Source organism: Colossoma macropomum, unplaced genomic scaffold (assembly GCF_904425465.1).
Source record: "Colossoma macropomum unplaced genomic scaffold, Colossoma_macropomum, whole genome shotgun sequence".
Lineage (NCBI taxonomy): Eukaryota > Metazoa > Chordata > Actinopteri > Characiformes > Serrasalmidae > Colossoma > Colossoma macropomum.
In genome coordinates this window covers 40,951,926-40,967,737 of record NW_023494802.1, presented here as the reverse complement: position 1 = coordinate 40,967,737, position 15,812 = coordinate 40,951,926, and the positions used below count along the sequence as shown (strand labels likewise).

The 15,812-nt window shown below is 39.7% G+C and overlaps 2 protein-coding genes across 2 annotated transcripts; one reads left to right on the top strand and one right to left on the bottom strand.

The window, feature by feature from the left end:
* The first annotated feature begins 3,187 nt into the window (after positions 1–3,187).
* Positions 3,188–5,994, top strand: LOC118822673 (transmembrane protein 215-like). The gene is made up of 2 exons (XM_036591879.1): positions 3,188–3,479; positions 4,831–5,994. Exon 2 carries the CDS (start codon positions 5,176–5,178, stop codon positions 5,806–5,808), a length of 633 nt encoding a protein of 210 aa, XP_036447772.1. The 5' UTR covers positions 3,188–3,479; positions 4,831–5,175; the 3' UTR covers positions 5,809–5,994.
* Positions 5,995–7,922: 1,928 nt separating this feature from the next.
* On the bottom strand, positions 7,923–14,794 carry LOC118822937 (atrial natriuretic peptide receptor 1). Its single transcript, XM_036592263.1, has 9 exons — positions 14,771–14,794; positions 14,440–14,559; positions 14,179–14,272; positions 13,300–13,387; positions 12,923–13,062; positions 10,366–10,518; positions 10,095–10,193; positions 9,103–9,194; positions 7,923–8,093 (listed from the first exon to the last, which is right to left on the bottom strand). Exons 1-9 carry the CDS (start codon positions 14,792–14,794, stop codon positions 7,923–7,925), a joined length of 981 nt encoding a protein of 326 aa, XP_036448156.1.
* Between the last annotated feature and the right edge of the window lie 1,018 nt (positions 14,795–15,812).

Sequence of the window (15,812 nt, the reverse complement as noted above, 5' to 3'; positions counted from 1 at the left end):
AAAGAAAACCACTAAAAAGTTTACTTAAGTGCAAAATATGTGTTTCGGTAGTGACAATTTGTAGTGACGATTTTCAAACTTTGGGACATGTTTACTTCAAAAGAGTGAGATTCAGCTGCTCAGCATGTGGCCATGAGGGACAGCATAGTCCTCCTGTCTGTGGGAGGTCTGACATGGAGCTGCTGCCTCTGTTTTCCATTCCCAACAACTCACAGCTGCTGAACTCCTAAACCATTAGGAAAGCTTGATTAGCTGTGTCTACCTAGATACCACAGACAAAACAATCCTGACTGGGCTGTTTTGTTCATTTCAACCGTTTAATCCTTTTTTCCCCAACCGAAGCCTAACAAATAAGGGTATTTGCACAGTTGAAATACAACAATCATGATGATTACATTACAAACCCATTTCCAAAAAAGTTGGGACGCTGTGCAGAATCAAATCATGTAAACCATATTTTTAAATGAAAATATTACAAAGACAACATATCAAATGTTCAAACTGAGAAATTTTATTGAATTAGAATTTTGAATTTGATGCCAACAACACATTCCAAAAAAGTTGGGAGGGGGGCCTGTTTACCACTGAGTTTCATCACCTCTTCTTTGAACAACACTCTGTAAGCGTTTGGGAACTGAGGAGTCACTGCTGTAGTTTTGAAATGAAATGTTTTCCTGTTCTTGTTTCATATAGGATTTTAGCTGCTCAACAGTTCAGGGTCTCCTTTGTCATGATTTTCATTTCATAACGCGCCAAATGTTCTCAGTGTTGACAGGTCTGGACTGCAGGAAGGCCAGTTTATCACCTGGACTCTTTTAATATGGAGCCATGCTGTTGTAATACATGCAGAATGTGGTTTGACACTGTCTTGCTGAAATAATCAAGACCTTCCCTGAAAAAGACGTCGTTTGGATGGTAGCATATGTTGCCAAAACGTATATATCATTCAGCATTAATGGTGCCTTCACAGATGTGCACGTCACCCATTCCATGTGCACTAGTGCCCCCTATACCATCATAAACTGTTTTCACAGACAGTGTTTTTCAGAAGTGTTTCTGAGCCCATGCAGTGATTTCCACTGTTTTTAATACAGTGCTGCCTGAGGGCCCAAAGATCACAGCCAGCAAATACTGGTTTTTGGTCTTGTCCCTTACATACAGAGATTTCTCCAGATTCTCAGAACATTTTAATGATATTATGTACCGTAGATGATGAAAAGCAAAAGTTCTTTGCTTTTTTACGTTGAGAAACAAACAAAAGTTTGAATGTAACTGATGAAAAGAGATTTTTAGGAATCTTGTGAAAACGTAGTTTACCTGCATAGTGCATGTGTTTATATGAGCGAGTAAACTATTCTATGTGAGTGTGTTTCTAGTGGATTTCCAAGAATGTGTGTGTGTGTGTGATGTGTAGATGACAGCGGGAGTGTGTGTAGGCTTAGCGACGGCTGCCCAACAGATAACTGACAGAGATCTTGCTAACACTCTCTGACACTGGAGCCCTTGTGTGTGTGTGTGTGCGCGTGTGTCTGTGTGGGTGTGTGCGTGTGTGTGTGTGTGCGTGTGTGTGTGTGTGTGTGTGTGTGTGTGAGTGTGTGTGTGTGTGTCTGGCTCTTTAGTGTTGCTGGCAGTCGGTCGATGTAATTCAAACTGTTACGCTCCTTGGAATTTGCCGGAAGCGTCTGAGGACACTGCAGCTTTCCAGGGAACTTCACACACTCAGGGCACAGTGTTTGTTTGTGTGTGTGTGTGTGTGTGCGTGTGTGTGTGTGTGTGTGTTAATGTGTGTCCTGACTTTGTAAAGTGTTATTTATAAAAACTCCATATTTCATTTTTAATACTGAAAGTTAAATCATTTCTTGTTAAGATTAGGATTAGATAATTCTTATTACATATACATAAATATAATACATATGGCTCATTATTATTTCATATAGGTAATATATAAATAATACAAATGGGACAAATTATTATTGCATATAAATATTTATGTATTGTGGCACCACTGTTCTGCTGTGCGTTTCTACAGGATTTTAAAGTGCCCATTGCCCTTTACAGTGTGTTGAAATGTGAGGACTGTGTTATGTTAGTTGTGTCAGTAAACATGTTACTAACACATTTGGTGGTGTTTGTTTGTGTTACTGTTGGCAGAAGATCAGCGGGTTTTGTTAACTCCCACCAGTTTCCCTCAGCCAGTTAGTATACATATATATATTGCTGCTGTCGCTACAAAACATCTCCATTTTTGTCATTTTTCAGTTTTTATATGAAAAAAAAATATTTTTTTCATAATTTGAAAGTACTTTTTGCCCTTTACTTTTTACTTTACTTTACCTTTGTGTGTAAATTTCATGATATATGGACCAAAAGAAATGTCCCTAAATTACTTGGAAAAAAGTCCATTGACTTACATTAAAAGTGAAGTATGTTGTTTCCTTCTCCTGTAAAGTTACCATTTTGGAGGTACAAGGTTTTGTTCCAACAGCAGTGATATATATGTATGATATCATTGACGTATATTATTGTTTCACATATAATACATTTAGGACATGTTATTGTTGCACAAAGGCGCTTTGATATGCATTTTTTGCATTGTATAAAAACAAACCTGTGCCTGTGTATATTTTGTTTCTGGCCCAGGGGTGAATTCAGCAGCTGGGCAATATATTCTATTTCTGTTATGGAGTATATCAACATATCGTCGCTGTCCAAAAAGTAAATAAATAAATAACCGAAACATGTTTTTCCACTTTTTTAGATTGCTATTTTTCTATGTAATCTGAGCACACCGGCTGGCCTATTTCATGATGAATAGACCAGCTGAAATGCTTCAGAATAGCTTGGAATAAAATCTCTTTACATTAAATTCAGTTAAACGTTAACAACATTGTTGCTGTCTCCTGTAAAGTTGCCGTTTTGGAGATACCTGTTTTTCTTTGGACAGTGACGATATTTAAAAACAGCCCAATATTTTCCATTTTCATATGAACTGCAGAACACAGTGTCAACACAAAACGGGAATAATCCAGGTAGATCAACTGATTGCATAAGTGAGTGAGGGAATTTTGGCGGGAGCGGCACAGAGAGGCAAAGGCAGCATTTAGCTGAAGTACAGATACAAATATAGAGACATGATGAGTCTATATTTGTCTAGAATCAGGGTGTGGGTGGGTGGGTGGAGCCACGTCTGGACCCTGGATGAAGACTGAAGAGTTTAAGCTGAATCTCACAGTTGGGGTCAGATAATCTTTATCAGTTCTGCACCACACAGTTCAGCGCACTGAAAGAATAAGAGTGTATTTAATAAGTATTTGTTAGTAGAGGTTTAATTAGGTGGTCTAGACATCTGAGACAGACTACAGTACGGACCCCAGCACCACTTACTACTCCGCTTATTACTCAATTCGCAATTTTAATTTTTTTCACGAGACAATCTCACTCTGGATGCGTCAGGATGCACCTGTGGAGACTTGCAATAGGTGAGTATTATTTATTTTAGTGTTATTTTATTAATTTAGCCCTTAGAAGTCACAGTTGTTCCCAGCAAGAACAAAAATGTTGTACTTTGAGCATTGAAAGAAGTACAGAAATTGTGTGAAAAGTGCAGATTCCAAACTTTCAATCCACACCACGTGTGTTTACAAGTAGAAAAGAAAATATTTTGAATTTGATAAGTTAGTGTATGTACAGTTTTGTTTGCCAGAAAGAAAAGATGTCCTTTATGTTCTTCCACTTTCCATTTTTTTTCATATTGAAAAAAATTAGAAGTGCAGAGAAAAACCTGTTTATACAGAATGTAAATCAAATGTTAATGCAGTTGTGTAATTATCTATTAATACTTATGTAATAACTATGTAATTGCACTTAAATCATATAGCAAAATGACAGCAATAGCTCTTGGTTTCTGTTGGTAAAAATAGGTTTTTGTTTTATTTTATTTGAAGTGACTATGCTTTACTGGTTAAATATATATCGTATTTACTTGGTGGCAGTTCTAGAAAATTTCACTTGGGGTGGAGGGAGTTTTGGCAGGGTGGCAGCATCGAGCGAGAGGCGGGGGGTCAGAGGGGGCACTGGCTACTCTGGCCACCCCTTTAAACCATGCGTGTCCGTAAACTTAGCTGGACAGTTTCATTGAATGAAGATCATTTTCTAGAAACTGTCTATGTAAATGTAATGCTTTAGTTAAATGGAGTAAAATGTATACAGTGTAAATCTGAGATGTTCACCAAACATTGGAATATTTATTCCATTAAACATTTTACTTGCTAGAAATTTGTATTGCAGAATTTTCTGTGTAAAGATTGTTCCAGTGAACTCATCTTTTGGGTTATGGTACAGAAATATAGGGAATCATTGAAATTAGTTTTATCCAGAGGAGTTTCAACAGGTCCAAACAGGTCGATTTTCAAACATTAGGAAACTGTAAACTTCTAACAATTATAAAGTAACTTCAACTGTAAAGTAACGTAAGTACAAGTGTGATGTAACTTGTAAAGAAATGTATAAAAATTGAAAAGAACCTTCTAATAGCTGTGAAATAGTCTAAACATTGCAGATTTTTTTTTAAAAAGAACTAAAATTAATTTAAAAGAAACTTTTAAAATCACAAGTAACTTACAAAAAAATGATGTAGTTTTTGGTTCACTTGATTTAGTGTCGATATTGACAATAGGTAAACAATTTTACTGTCAACTTTACACCTTAAAGACCTTGTTTGAGTTCATTCAGATATATGTGCATGTGTGGACGGGGATTGGTTACGCTTTCATTCAACACAATACTCTCTCTCTCTCTCTCTCTGTCTCTCTCTGTGTGTCTGTGAATCAGACTTGCTCACCCGCTGTTGAACAGTGGAGAACATTGCCGAAGAGCAGCACTAGAGTTTCAGAGCCTCGTGCCTCGACCTCCAGTAACCTTCACCTGAAACAGGAAAAGGAACACATCCCTCCCTCCTGACTCACAGCTCAGATTCATTGTTAATGTGAATGGAACCAAGACTCAAAAGAGGAGCCCCTCCTCCCACTATAGAAACAATACAGCAGTACATGTGTGATTAACAGAGCTTAAAAGAGGGGCTCAGCTCAGAGACGAGACTGGCCTCACCTTCAAACAGTGAACAGAATCAAAACTGGAATCAACAAGATCAGATTCTGTTTGAGTAAATCAGACGAAATGCGTGCCGACGGTATCAACCCTCGAGTGGGGATGACGGTGGCTTTCTGCAGCATCTTCCTCGTCTTCGGCTTCATGTTCGCCGTGTCCGGAACGAGGGGTGAGGCACTGGGCCCCGTGCCCCTCATAGCTCTGGGCCCTGCCGTCTTTTTTCCTGCTCTGGTCGTCATCATCCTCGCCCTGAAAACCAACGGGTTCCGGTCATGGCCTTGGCCATGGCTGAGGTTCCAGGCCTGCAGGGGGCGCTGCTGTGCCCAGAGAAAAGAGAAAAACAGACTAGGCCGAGTGTCCCCAGAGGACCTGGAGGGTCTGTACAGCGTAGGGGGCAGCAGTGAGTCGTCTTCCAGGGGGTCAGTGGGGTCAGGGAAGACCCACGTAGGAAAAAGAGAGAAAGTTCTGCGGAATTTGAGGGACTATTGTGCATCCGGCGGCCTGAAGGGGGCACCAGAGAAGCCGGTGGGTTTCAGTGCGTTACAGCAGGAGTGTGTGGGGAAGAGTGTGCCATACACACTCGTGGTCGCACACACCGGTGGGGGCGTGGCATTCAGAGATGGTTTCATCATGGACGCTGCTCTAACTGGGGTTCCCTTTTATCATGGCAACGTCAGATGGGGCGATGAGACGATAGTATAGCTTATTAGACACATTACGTTTTTTTAAAAGAAGAACATGTTAACAGATGTTAATCATGGCTGTAGATCAATGTTTGTTTGTGAGGAAAACCACTCAAATATTCTGTTTTGTAGAACATTATTTATTTATTTATTGCCACAGTGAATAAACATACATGATAATAAATGCACAACTGCACTGAATTCACATTTCTAAAGTACTGGATCGCTTATATTGTTAAATGAAAGATTCTAACACTATTAACGATGTTAACAATCACTGCTGATTAACTGGACAGTCAATCAGGTAAAGTGGGATAGTACACTTTCTATCTGTTCCATTTTAAATCAACATCATTTCATTGTGGTGGCGTGACTCAGTTTCACAATTCTAAACAAATTATAAAACAAGAATTTGCCTGTTTTGACATTTTTAAACATGAAATTTTATAAAATTAGTATTTTATTAGCTACAGATTTGCTGGTGCTTTTGCTAGTTTGCTATGTCCAGTGTAGTCTGCTGAAGGTGCTGAAGGTTTTGCTTTAAAAGATATTTAAAAGCTGTATTCGAACAAGAGCTCTACAGTCACGGATTCTGTCCGTGACATACACAGCACTGTGGCTGAGCTTCGGCCTGCATTATGGATGGTTTGGGGTCAAACAAGTAAAATTTGTTAACAAAAAAAATTAGTGACATTAATACTTTATTGCGTTAATGCACTAACTTTGACAGCTTTAATTCAATAATTTAATTCAATATTTTAGGTATCTGAAGTTCAGTCAAAGGTGATTTATGTTCTGATATCACAGCTATCCATAAACTGTCTACTCTTATTTAGTGGCCACACAATTAAAAGCAATGTCTTCTCCAAAAAGATGCGGATAATTGCAGCCATAGAAAAACTGATATAATACTTACTTGAAACCAGCTTATTTTTACTGCCAAGAAGGCTTACCTTGTTTAAAAGATCAACCTGGTCCATGAGGTACTTAAAGTCAGTATGAATCATAATGTTTTCTCCTCTATTGTCAAGTGTTCACAAGTGAAACTCGGGAAAAGTCACTATGCCTCAATCAAAGCTTACAAGATGATCTTTTAAATGACTATAAATCTTGCTTAATATGAGCAGCGACATAAACTACAAGGGTTAAAAGGTTAGTAGTGATTTGATGTTGACTTTTTTTTTGTCAAAGACTTTTGCACAGACAGACTGGCCTTTACACAGCAACCATAAACATTATGAACAGCTGCTGATAAGCCTACAGCATGGCATTATTATTAATGTTTTTTACAGTGAATACAGCCATACAGTTTACAGAAAACAAATCTTAACACTCTGCGTTTTGTAGTAGATGGACGTCACAGTACGCTAAAATAATAAAACACATACAGAGGAGCAGATCAGAGACACTGACAGCTAAGGAATGGTTTAAGAGATAAAGAATGTGTGAAAAATGTTATTCTTAAAAAGAAATCTGACTGGCTTCATTCAGTGCCACTGTAATATAAACACATCTGACCACACATCTACTGGATCCTGTATTAATACACCAAGGTATTAAAAACCATTGTGCTGTTAGTTGAAATTTGCAACCATAGCCTGCTGTTAAGCAAGAACATTGTATTGCATTGGATATATTTATTGTGATTTTTATAAATAATTTAAATAAATTATCTGTTAGAAATTGTTGTATTTTGGTGTAACTTTGGAGATATTTAAATCCAGTATGAATCTATAGGATGTGTAGTTTTTATAGTCTTATAGTAATAATTGTCAATGGTGATGTTAATCCAGTATGGATCTGCAGTGTAGAGTGAATTGTCTTCTGTAATTGGCTAAACTAAAAGCTCCGTCTGTAAATTAGTCTTGTTCCAATCCACTGCCCACTGATGAAATAGCACAACCTGCTAATAGGCACATCTGTGCACCGTATTGTTATTGTTATTAAGTGTGTCCTGTGGTATAGCACATATGTGAACATTATTTATGAACTTCCTTGACTTATGACCTGAAATCTGTGGGAATTTGGGTAAATTACACAGATTCTTTATCTTGAGCCTATTTGCCAGTCAAATCCCAACAAATGACATTATACAGCCTCCGATGGTGATACTAATCCAGCTCCAATAGAGCTTTAGTTGGGGTCAAACAGCAGGTCGTTGTTGTTATTGCAGGTGATAACTCCAGGGATGTTGGAGAAATTCTCTTTGTCTGTTGTGTCCAGCACTGGCTCTGCTCTCTTCTCCTTACTGACCATCGCCGGCTGCTTCCCTTCCAACCAGTACGTCACCATGTCCCCTTTACCCTGAAAGAGGGAGGGGCAGGAGCACCAAATATGAGCATTAAACACTAACTACATAAAAAAAAGATAAAGACGGGCCAGTAATATGTTTATCCACTCAAGCGTATTTCTGTTTCCCTATAAGTGAGGAAAGGAAATCTGGACCCACCGATGGGTAACAATAGTGTCCATCCAGTGGTGTAAACTGATCTTAACTTGCTTTTGCTCAAGAGGCCAGTTTCCCGGATGTGAATTAAGCTTGGTCTTGGACTAAATTGCTGCCTTGACATTGAATCACAATTGGAAATTCTTTTTAGTTTAGACTAAAATAATCTAGGCCTGGGAAACTGACCCATGAAGTTACAGCATGTTCAGTATTTTGCTGGTATGGCATTCCAAAGCTTGTGTACGTTCCTCTAGAAGTCCTTCTTGGCTAGTCAGGCATGCTTTGCCTCACTTAGTGCTCATGCTTATCCTACCAGAGACTGACAATGTGTTGGTGGGTGTGTGTGTTGAGGGTGGGGGGGGGGTCTGACCATTTTCCGGACTAGTGGAACAAACTTTTATGATTGACTAAAGCCAGTAAATGTGTTGGATGTTGGGAAACTGACTGAATTGTAACATATTTTTGAACCTTTAAACATGACCACTTGCTAGTATGTTGGCAATAAGCTAATACTGTTGCAATTTTTGGCCATTTTATACTTAACATAGACATCTAAAGCTTGTAAAAAACATTACATTGTTTTACATGATGCTTGTAAAAGACATACATTTTGTGAACATTTAGGCATCATCTGGTCAGATAATATGATTTTCCAAGTCTACATCTGCATCGGACAAGCTAAACATGACATATTTCTACTTATTTTAATGAATGATTACCTTTTTTTGCTTAATTTAGGCCCTAATCCAAGTCAGGTCAGGACAATTCTAGAGCATAATAAATTGACCCAACAAACATGGGGTCATCAAAGCAGCTGATGGCCCTCCAGGACTGGAAAAGAGCTGCTATAGAGTGTATACACCTCACCTTGACCTGCAGCACCCCCCTGCATGTGAGCATGTAGCCCCCAATCTCTTCCAGCAGATAAAAGGCACTGGAGCTGCACTGGATCTTCAGAGCTAAACACCAAGCATAGTAAACAACAAACACCAATCAAACACCATTTCATCTACTTCAACTACTGAGTGTGAAGATTTATTAGTTCACAAGAATATTTAACAAGTCGATAGTTCAAGAAAACTTTGCCCTTATGCCAAATGTAGTCAAACAGATAAGACATGTTTGGTGTTTGAAGTTTGTGTCCTTAGTCCAATGAGGTTAATGTAGCTACAAGTATACCCCACCAATTAGCATGATGCTAACAGAGTTCTGGAATCATCACACATTTTCATATTTTCCTCAAACAATGTTGAGTTGGAAAGTAATCTCTAATAGACTTGCTTATGTGGTTTATGTGCCAGAGAGTCTGGTGCATTCTGTTGCCAAGAATCGGCTACTTTGACAGGAAGGGACCGTTTGATTGACATGCTATCATGACATGAAGGGGCAGAACAAACTCACTTTTTGGAGACAAATGTATTTGCAAAGTCTTAAACAACTTTTAAAGATGTCATAAATTTAACAAGCTTTTCAAATTCTGAGACTATCTTGCTCCGAAAGGCTTAGTCATGGTATGCAGAGCAGCCTACTTGCATTTGTGGGTTTCTAACCAGACTGATATTATTTGCTGGATGGAAGTACATTCAACGGACAATCAGAAGACAACTGACAAAATCCCAATAATTGTGTTCACCTGATTTTATAGTAGGTATCTGGTGCTCTAGAGCATCTGAGGTTGGGATTATCTATTGGTGGGTTATAACCTTCCATTATTTACAATCAGCCTTGCAGCTTCAGTGCAAGAATTAAAGCAGCCAACTTCAGACACTAATCATGTCTCAGCAGATCAACTATGAGGGTAAACTGAGTGGATTGTATCATTAAGAGTGGCAGTATGAACAGCAGTTGGTGTGTTCTACCTTCGCTGGTAGACTCCATGCGGGAGGCAGTATTGACGGTGTCTCCAAACAGACAGTAACGTGGCATCTTGGTGCCGACCACTCCAGCCACCACAGGCCCTGAGGAACCACATTAAAGTTTACCCTCAAACACTGCAAACACATGAGAAGATTTCACTAACAGTGCTTTCTGAAGATTAAACTTTACCCACAGAGGAAACAGAAAGGTTTACGGTTTAAGACTTTGCCACAGTTCCATTAAAATGAGGCGTGTTTGTATGAGTGTTCTTGCCTGAGTGTATCCCTGCACGGATCTGTAGCTGTGTTTGGGGTTTGTGAGGGATTCTGAAGGTCTTGCAGACAGACACCAGATCCAGAGCCATGCTGGCGATCTCTGATGCATGCAAAATCCCGTTCTCACGCGGCACACCAGAGACCACCATATCTACACGTACAAAAATTATACTCAATGTCAAACACCATATTTACACATACAGACTGTAAATAATCTATAGTTCACTCACACTTGCATTTGTTAGCAAATCTTTGTGAGCTCAATTACATTTATTTCAATAAAATTTGCAGCAATGACCAATTTTGCAAATAATGCAGGGCAAATATATTTTGCTTGCAAAATTTCACATCGAACTTTGATAAACTTTGACAAATTTGCACCCTCAGCACTTCTGCTTTGGGTGTGTTGACTCTTCATATAGCAGCACTGAACCTCCAAAACTGAGGAAATGCTAATTTTAGCAGTGTCTAGGCATCAACTTCTTGATGTTTCAACCTCACTGACTATAAATAAACACCTGAGAGAGAGTCTACACAACATGCAGTCAGTTGGGAGACTTTTAAAGGTTTTTAGGTGAGTTAGCCAGCTTGTTAATAGTTGTGGAAGCTCCTTGGCTAACTGCCTAAGTGGCTAACTTGACTGGCTAAGTCATCTTACGGCCACCAACCATGCCAGTTATCTACACTGTTTAGCTACAGACCTGTGTGTGCTGTGCTGTGGTGAATATATAATTAGCCAATATAATCATGTTCATTTTTGTGTTATTGCTGTTTATGGTAGGCGTGTTAGCCGCAGGTGCACACAGTTCACCCCACTGTATGTTATCTGCATTTTTTTGGTATGACTAGAAGGACTACACTCCCTGAAGTACATTACTATGTCATTCCATTGTTTTGTGTGGTTAATGTTTATAGCTATAGCTGCACTAACATGGAAGATTTCTTTTGCTGCCAAAAACTGCAAGTGTCTAGTTTGACTATATAATCATAATCATTATCGGTATTTGTACTACTGTTCAAAACTGTCAAACAACCAAATTACAGTGCAAAGTACTGGAATCACTGTTTTCAATAGTATAAAAAAAATTGGGCCGTATGATACAAATACGCACAATGTTCAAACCCATTTCCAGAAAGAACATTTCGTAAAATGCAGTAAAAATAGCAATTTGTGATTTGTTAATTCGCTTGAACCTTTATTTCACTGACAAAATTTCAAAGAAATGACTTTTAATGTTTTGGCTGACCAACTTGATGGTATTTTATGAATATAAACAAATTTTGAATTGAATGCCTGCAACACTCAAAAAAGGTGGGACAGAGACAAAATGAGAGTGAAAGGTTTATAGAATATTCAAGTTACACCATTTTGAATCATTCAACAATAAGCAGGTGAATTGGTAATAGGTGATGGTATCCACTGTTGAATGTATGTGACCTTCAAGCTTTCAGACAGCAGCGCATGAGAAACTGTCATGTTACTGTGTTAAATATGGCCAAATGGGCTTGAGAATACTTTGGAAAACTGCTGTCACTTAACACAGTCTGCTGCTGCATCATAAAATGTCACTTGAAACCCTATTAGGCAAAGAGAAAGCCATATATCAATTCTGTGCAGAAACGCCACCGAGTTCTCTGGAACTCTGTGGATATGTGCTGTGTTCAGATGAGTTTCAGCTTGTTTTTGAGAAAAATGGATGGACGAAAGAACCATCCATTTTATCAGTGAAAGGTGCAAAAGCCCACATCTGTCATGGTATGGGGGCATCAGTGCCCATGGCATGGGTGACTTGCATATGTGTGAAGGTATCGTTGACGTAGAGGCCTATACTGGGATTTTAGAGAGACATATGCTACCATCAAGACAATGTCTTTTCCTGCGAAGTCCCTGCTTGTACCAACAAGATAATGCCAGGCCTCATTCTGCACATGCTACAACAGCGTGGCCTCATAGACACAGACTGCATGTGCTTGATTGGCCTGCCTGCAGTCCAGATCTGTCTCCTATTGGAAATACATGGTGCATCATGAAAAGGAGAATTAGACAATAATGACCACGGACTGTTGAACAGCTAAGGTCTTGTATCAAGCAAGAATGGGCAAAAATTCCACTTGCAAAACTGCAACAAATAGTATGTGATGTAACACAGTGGTAAACATTCTTCTGTCCCAACTTTTTTTTGAGTGTATTGCAGGTATCAATTTCTAAATTTGTTTATATTTGCAAAAGTACAATTAAGTTGGTCTGTGAAAACATTGGAAATGTTTTCTTTATACTTTTGCCAGTTAAATAAATGGAGAAATTTAACAAAGAGAAATTAACAAATCACAGATTCTTAATTTTATTGCATTTTACAAAATATCATTTTTGAGAAATTATCTTTAGATTATTATATTAATATATTATTGTTTCAAATAATAATAATAATAATAATAGTCATCACCCAAATGAAATTAAACTAAAATTAATATCCAGAATGAAACTATCATCAAATTAGTGTCCAGAATGTCTCATATTTCCAATTCTTGGATAAAATAACTTCACAAAAAATTACATGCATCTCCAATGGTCTCCACTTTGTAGACGTCGTAGTTGTCGATGATCTCGTCGAAGGTGGTGTAGAGTTTGTTGAGGAAGTCCACCACCTGGTACGGTGTGCTGGTGCTGGACAGCTGTGTGAAGCCCACAATATCACTGAGAAAGAAAGACTGAATCAGAACTGTGGAATGAATACATCTGTTGTATTCTGTATTACTGTTGACTATTAACATTAATATTATTATCATTGTAGACTGGGCCTTGGGAGACCCTACCAGGAGCATACTGCTCCAGACAACTTGGCTCTGAAGATCCCTAGACCACACAAGCCCTTCCGCCACAAGAAGGCCTCAATCCAGGAAGGCCTTATTAACTCTTTATTTATTTATTTACCTGAAGAACACAGTTGCGCTGACGTAGCTTTGAGCCTGGGAAGGTTTTCCCTGTCTGAGGTCATCAGCAACCTGCTTAGGCAGCATACCTGCACACACACACACATACACATACACACACACACACACAACTGAATCAAGTAAATTGCATGCATCACTTTTTTCGGGGTGTTTCCAGAATTGCTGTTTTATGCTGTAGATTAAATCTAATGCAAATGCTAATGAAGACACACACAGAGTGACAGCAGTAGAGAGAGAGCAGCGACCAACAGGGGTGTCCAAATGCTTCAGTGTATCTTGGTGTAGATCTGAATGTGGAGATTTAACTGCATCAGTTTTTGAATGTTACATTAAAAACGACGATTATGAAGGTCTGATTCCCTGAACTGGCAGGAGTAAGTGAGAGGACTCAATCTACACTCCTGAGTGGTTTTAGCATCCAGATGCAGATGATACAGACTGTGACCAAATATAAAGAACTGATCTATTTCTTGTGAAGTGTTTGCAAAGTGCAGCTTTTGTAACTGTGGACAGAAACTGCCAAAAGAACTTTCATATATAAGCAATGTTCCTGGGACACTGCCCAGGAAAAAGGGTGTAACTTGAAAACAAAAAATGTAAAAACTTAGTTTTAGGTCCATTTTTTTTCAAGGTTTTGTGCAGTTGTTTGTGTTGAAACTCTTTTGATATTGTGTTTAATGTTTTTTTCAATACAAACTTTTTCAATTTGTGCTCAATTTTTGTGCTACTGTGATTTTATGGGCTAATTCAGAAATATAGTGTGTAGAAATATTTACTGAATGATTTATTTAATTAGCTGAGGTTGTGGAAGGTGGAAGTGTGTCAGTGTAGGTCTTAAAGGATTAAGATGAGTATTTACTGTAGAGCAGCCGGTCTGTTTTCTGCTTCTCGTGCATCAAGTCCTGCGTCCTCTCAGCCACCAGAACCTCCAGGTGTTTACTGTACTTCTCCATCTACACACACACACACACACACACACGCACACACACACACACACACACGCACGCACGCACGCACGCACGCACGCACGCACACACACACACATATTAGTCTCTGCTTTAGTGTGTGTCTGTGTGTGTCTGTGTGTGTGTGTGTGTGTGTGTGTGTGTTTAGTTCTCACCAGGTTCATCATCATGTCCACAGGACTGACTTTGTGAGGGTTGATTCTATGAACAAACTTTCTGATTTGCTCAAAGGTGGGCCGGTGGGTGGGGTTATGAGAGCGGCATCTACGAATCAGCTGAGGGAGGAGAGAGAGAGAAAATGAGACAGACAGACAGAGTGTGAGTGTGTGTGTGTGTGTGTGTGCACATGTGCGTGTATGTGTGTGTGTGTGTGTGTGTGTGTGTGTGCACGTGTGTGTGTGTGTGCACATGTGTGTGTGTGTGTGTGTGTGCACGTGTGTGTGTTTGTAAACCTTATAATATGGGGACTTCAGCCAGTAAGCACACCAATAAAGTGGGGACGTGTGTCATCGTGGGGACCAAAAATCGAGTCCCCACAAAGTTAACCATTGTAGCATGTCTATTTCGTTGGGCTGAACCTCCCCCCTTAAAATCTCTGAAGTCCCCAAGATGAACACAATCTCGACAAAAAGTGTGCGAGTGCTTAGGGGGAACTGCTCAAAGTGTGTACACGCCCCCTGTGGCCAAAGACTGTAAAAACAACTGCGGACGCACACTTGATCACGTGGTACAGCAATGCTGAACTCTGATTGGTTGAAACGGGAAGCAATCAGTGGAACTGTGAGCCAATGAGGTATCACCTTGATCAGTGCTGCAGTTTCCCAGTCCGAAGTGACTGTGCCGAGCTAGCCCAGCGCCTGAGAGCTCTGTGAGTGAACTTTCACCATCAGACGGAATGTTTTCAGCGACTACATGTTTAATTAATAAACTGTGCTCGAATATAAACCTTAATAGTGCTGTAAATTTAAGATTTTAGTTTCAGTAGTGCCGTGTTCTCGTTAATTAGCTAGCGCTAGTTAGCTGGCTGTTCTAGCCTGTTAGCTCAGCCCTGACGGGGCATTTAAGGCCTTTAACCTGCCTCCCTGTATCAGCCCGTTTATCGAGACAGTTCGCGCTACGATGCCTATGAATGTTTAACGCGTCTTCCGTAGAGAAGCTGGTGAAGTGTTTAAGGGTGAAAGCTTGGTAATGAGGAGGAAGAGCCCGACAAACGACGCTGTTTTCCACATCACCGCCGGCCGCGACAGAGCGGGGCTGGATGTGAAGTACATTGGTTCGTTTAAAGGTGAGCAGAGCAGGTAGATCAGCTTTGACTGAACCTCGACACAGAGAAGGTCGTGTTAGCGCGGTCTGTGGTTGCTGATTAAGGCAGGGGAGTGTTTGCCGTGACGAACTTCGCGAGAGGAGAGTTCGTGCTGGAGTACAGAGGAGACCTGATCAGTGCGGAGGAGAGTCGGAGAAGACAGCGGGTTTATCACAGCGCCGTGAAAGCGTTCCTGTTCGACTTCATCTGGCACGGAAAGCTCTG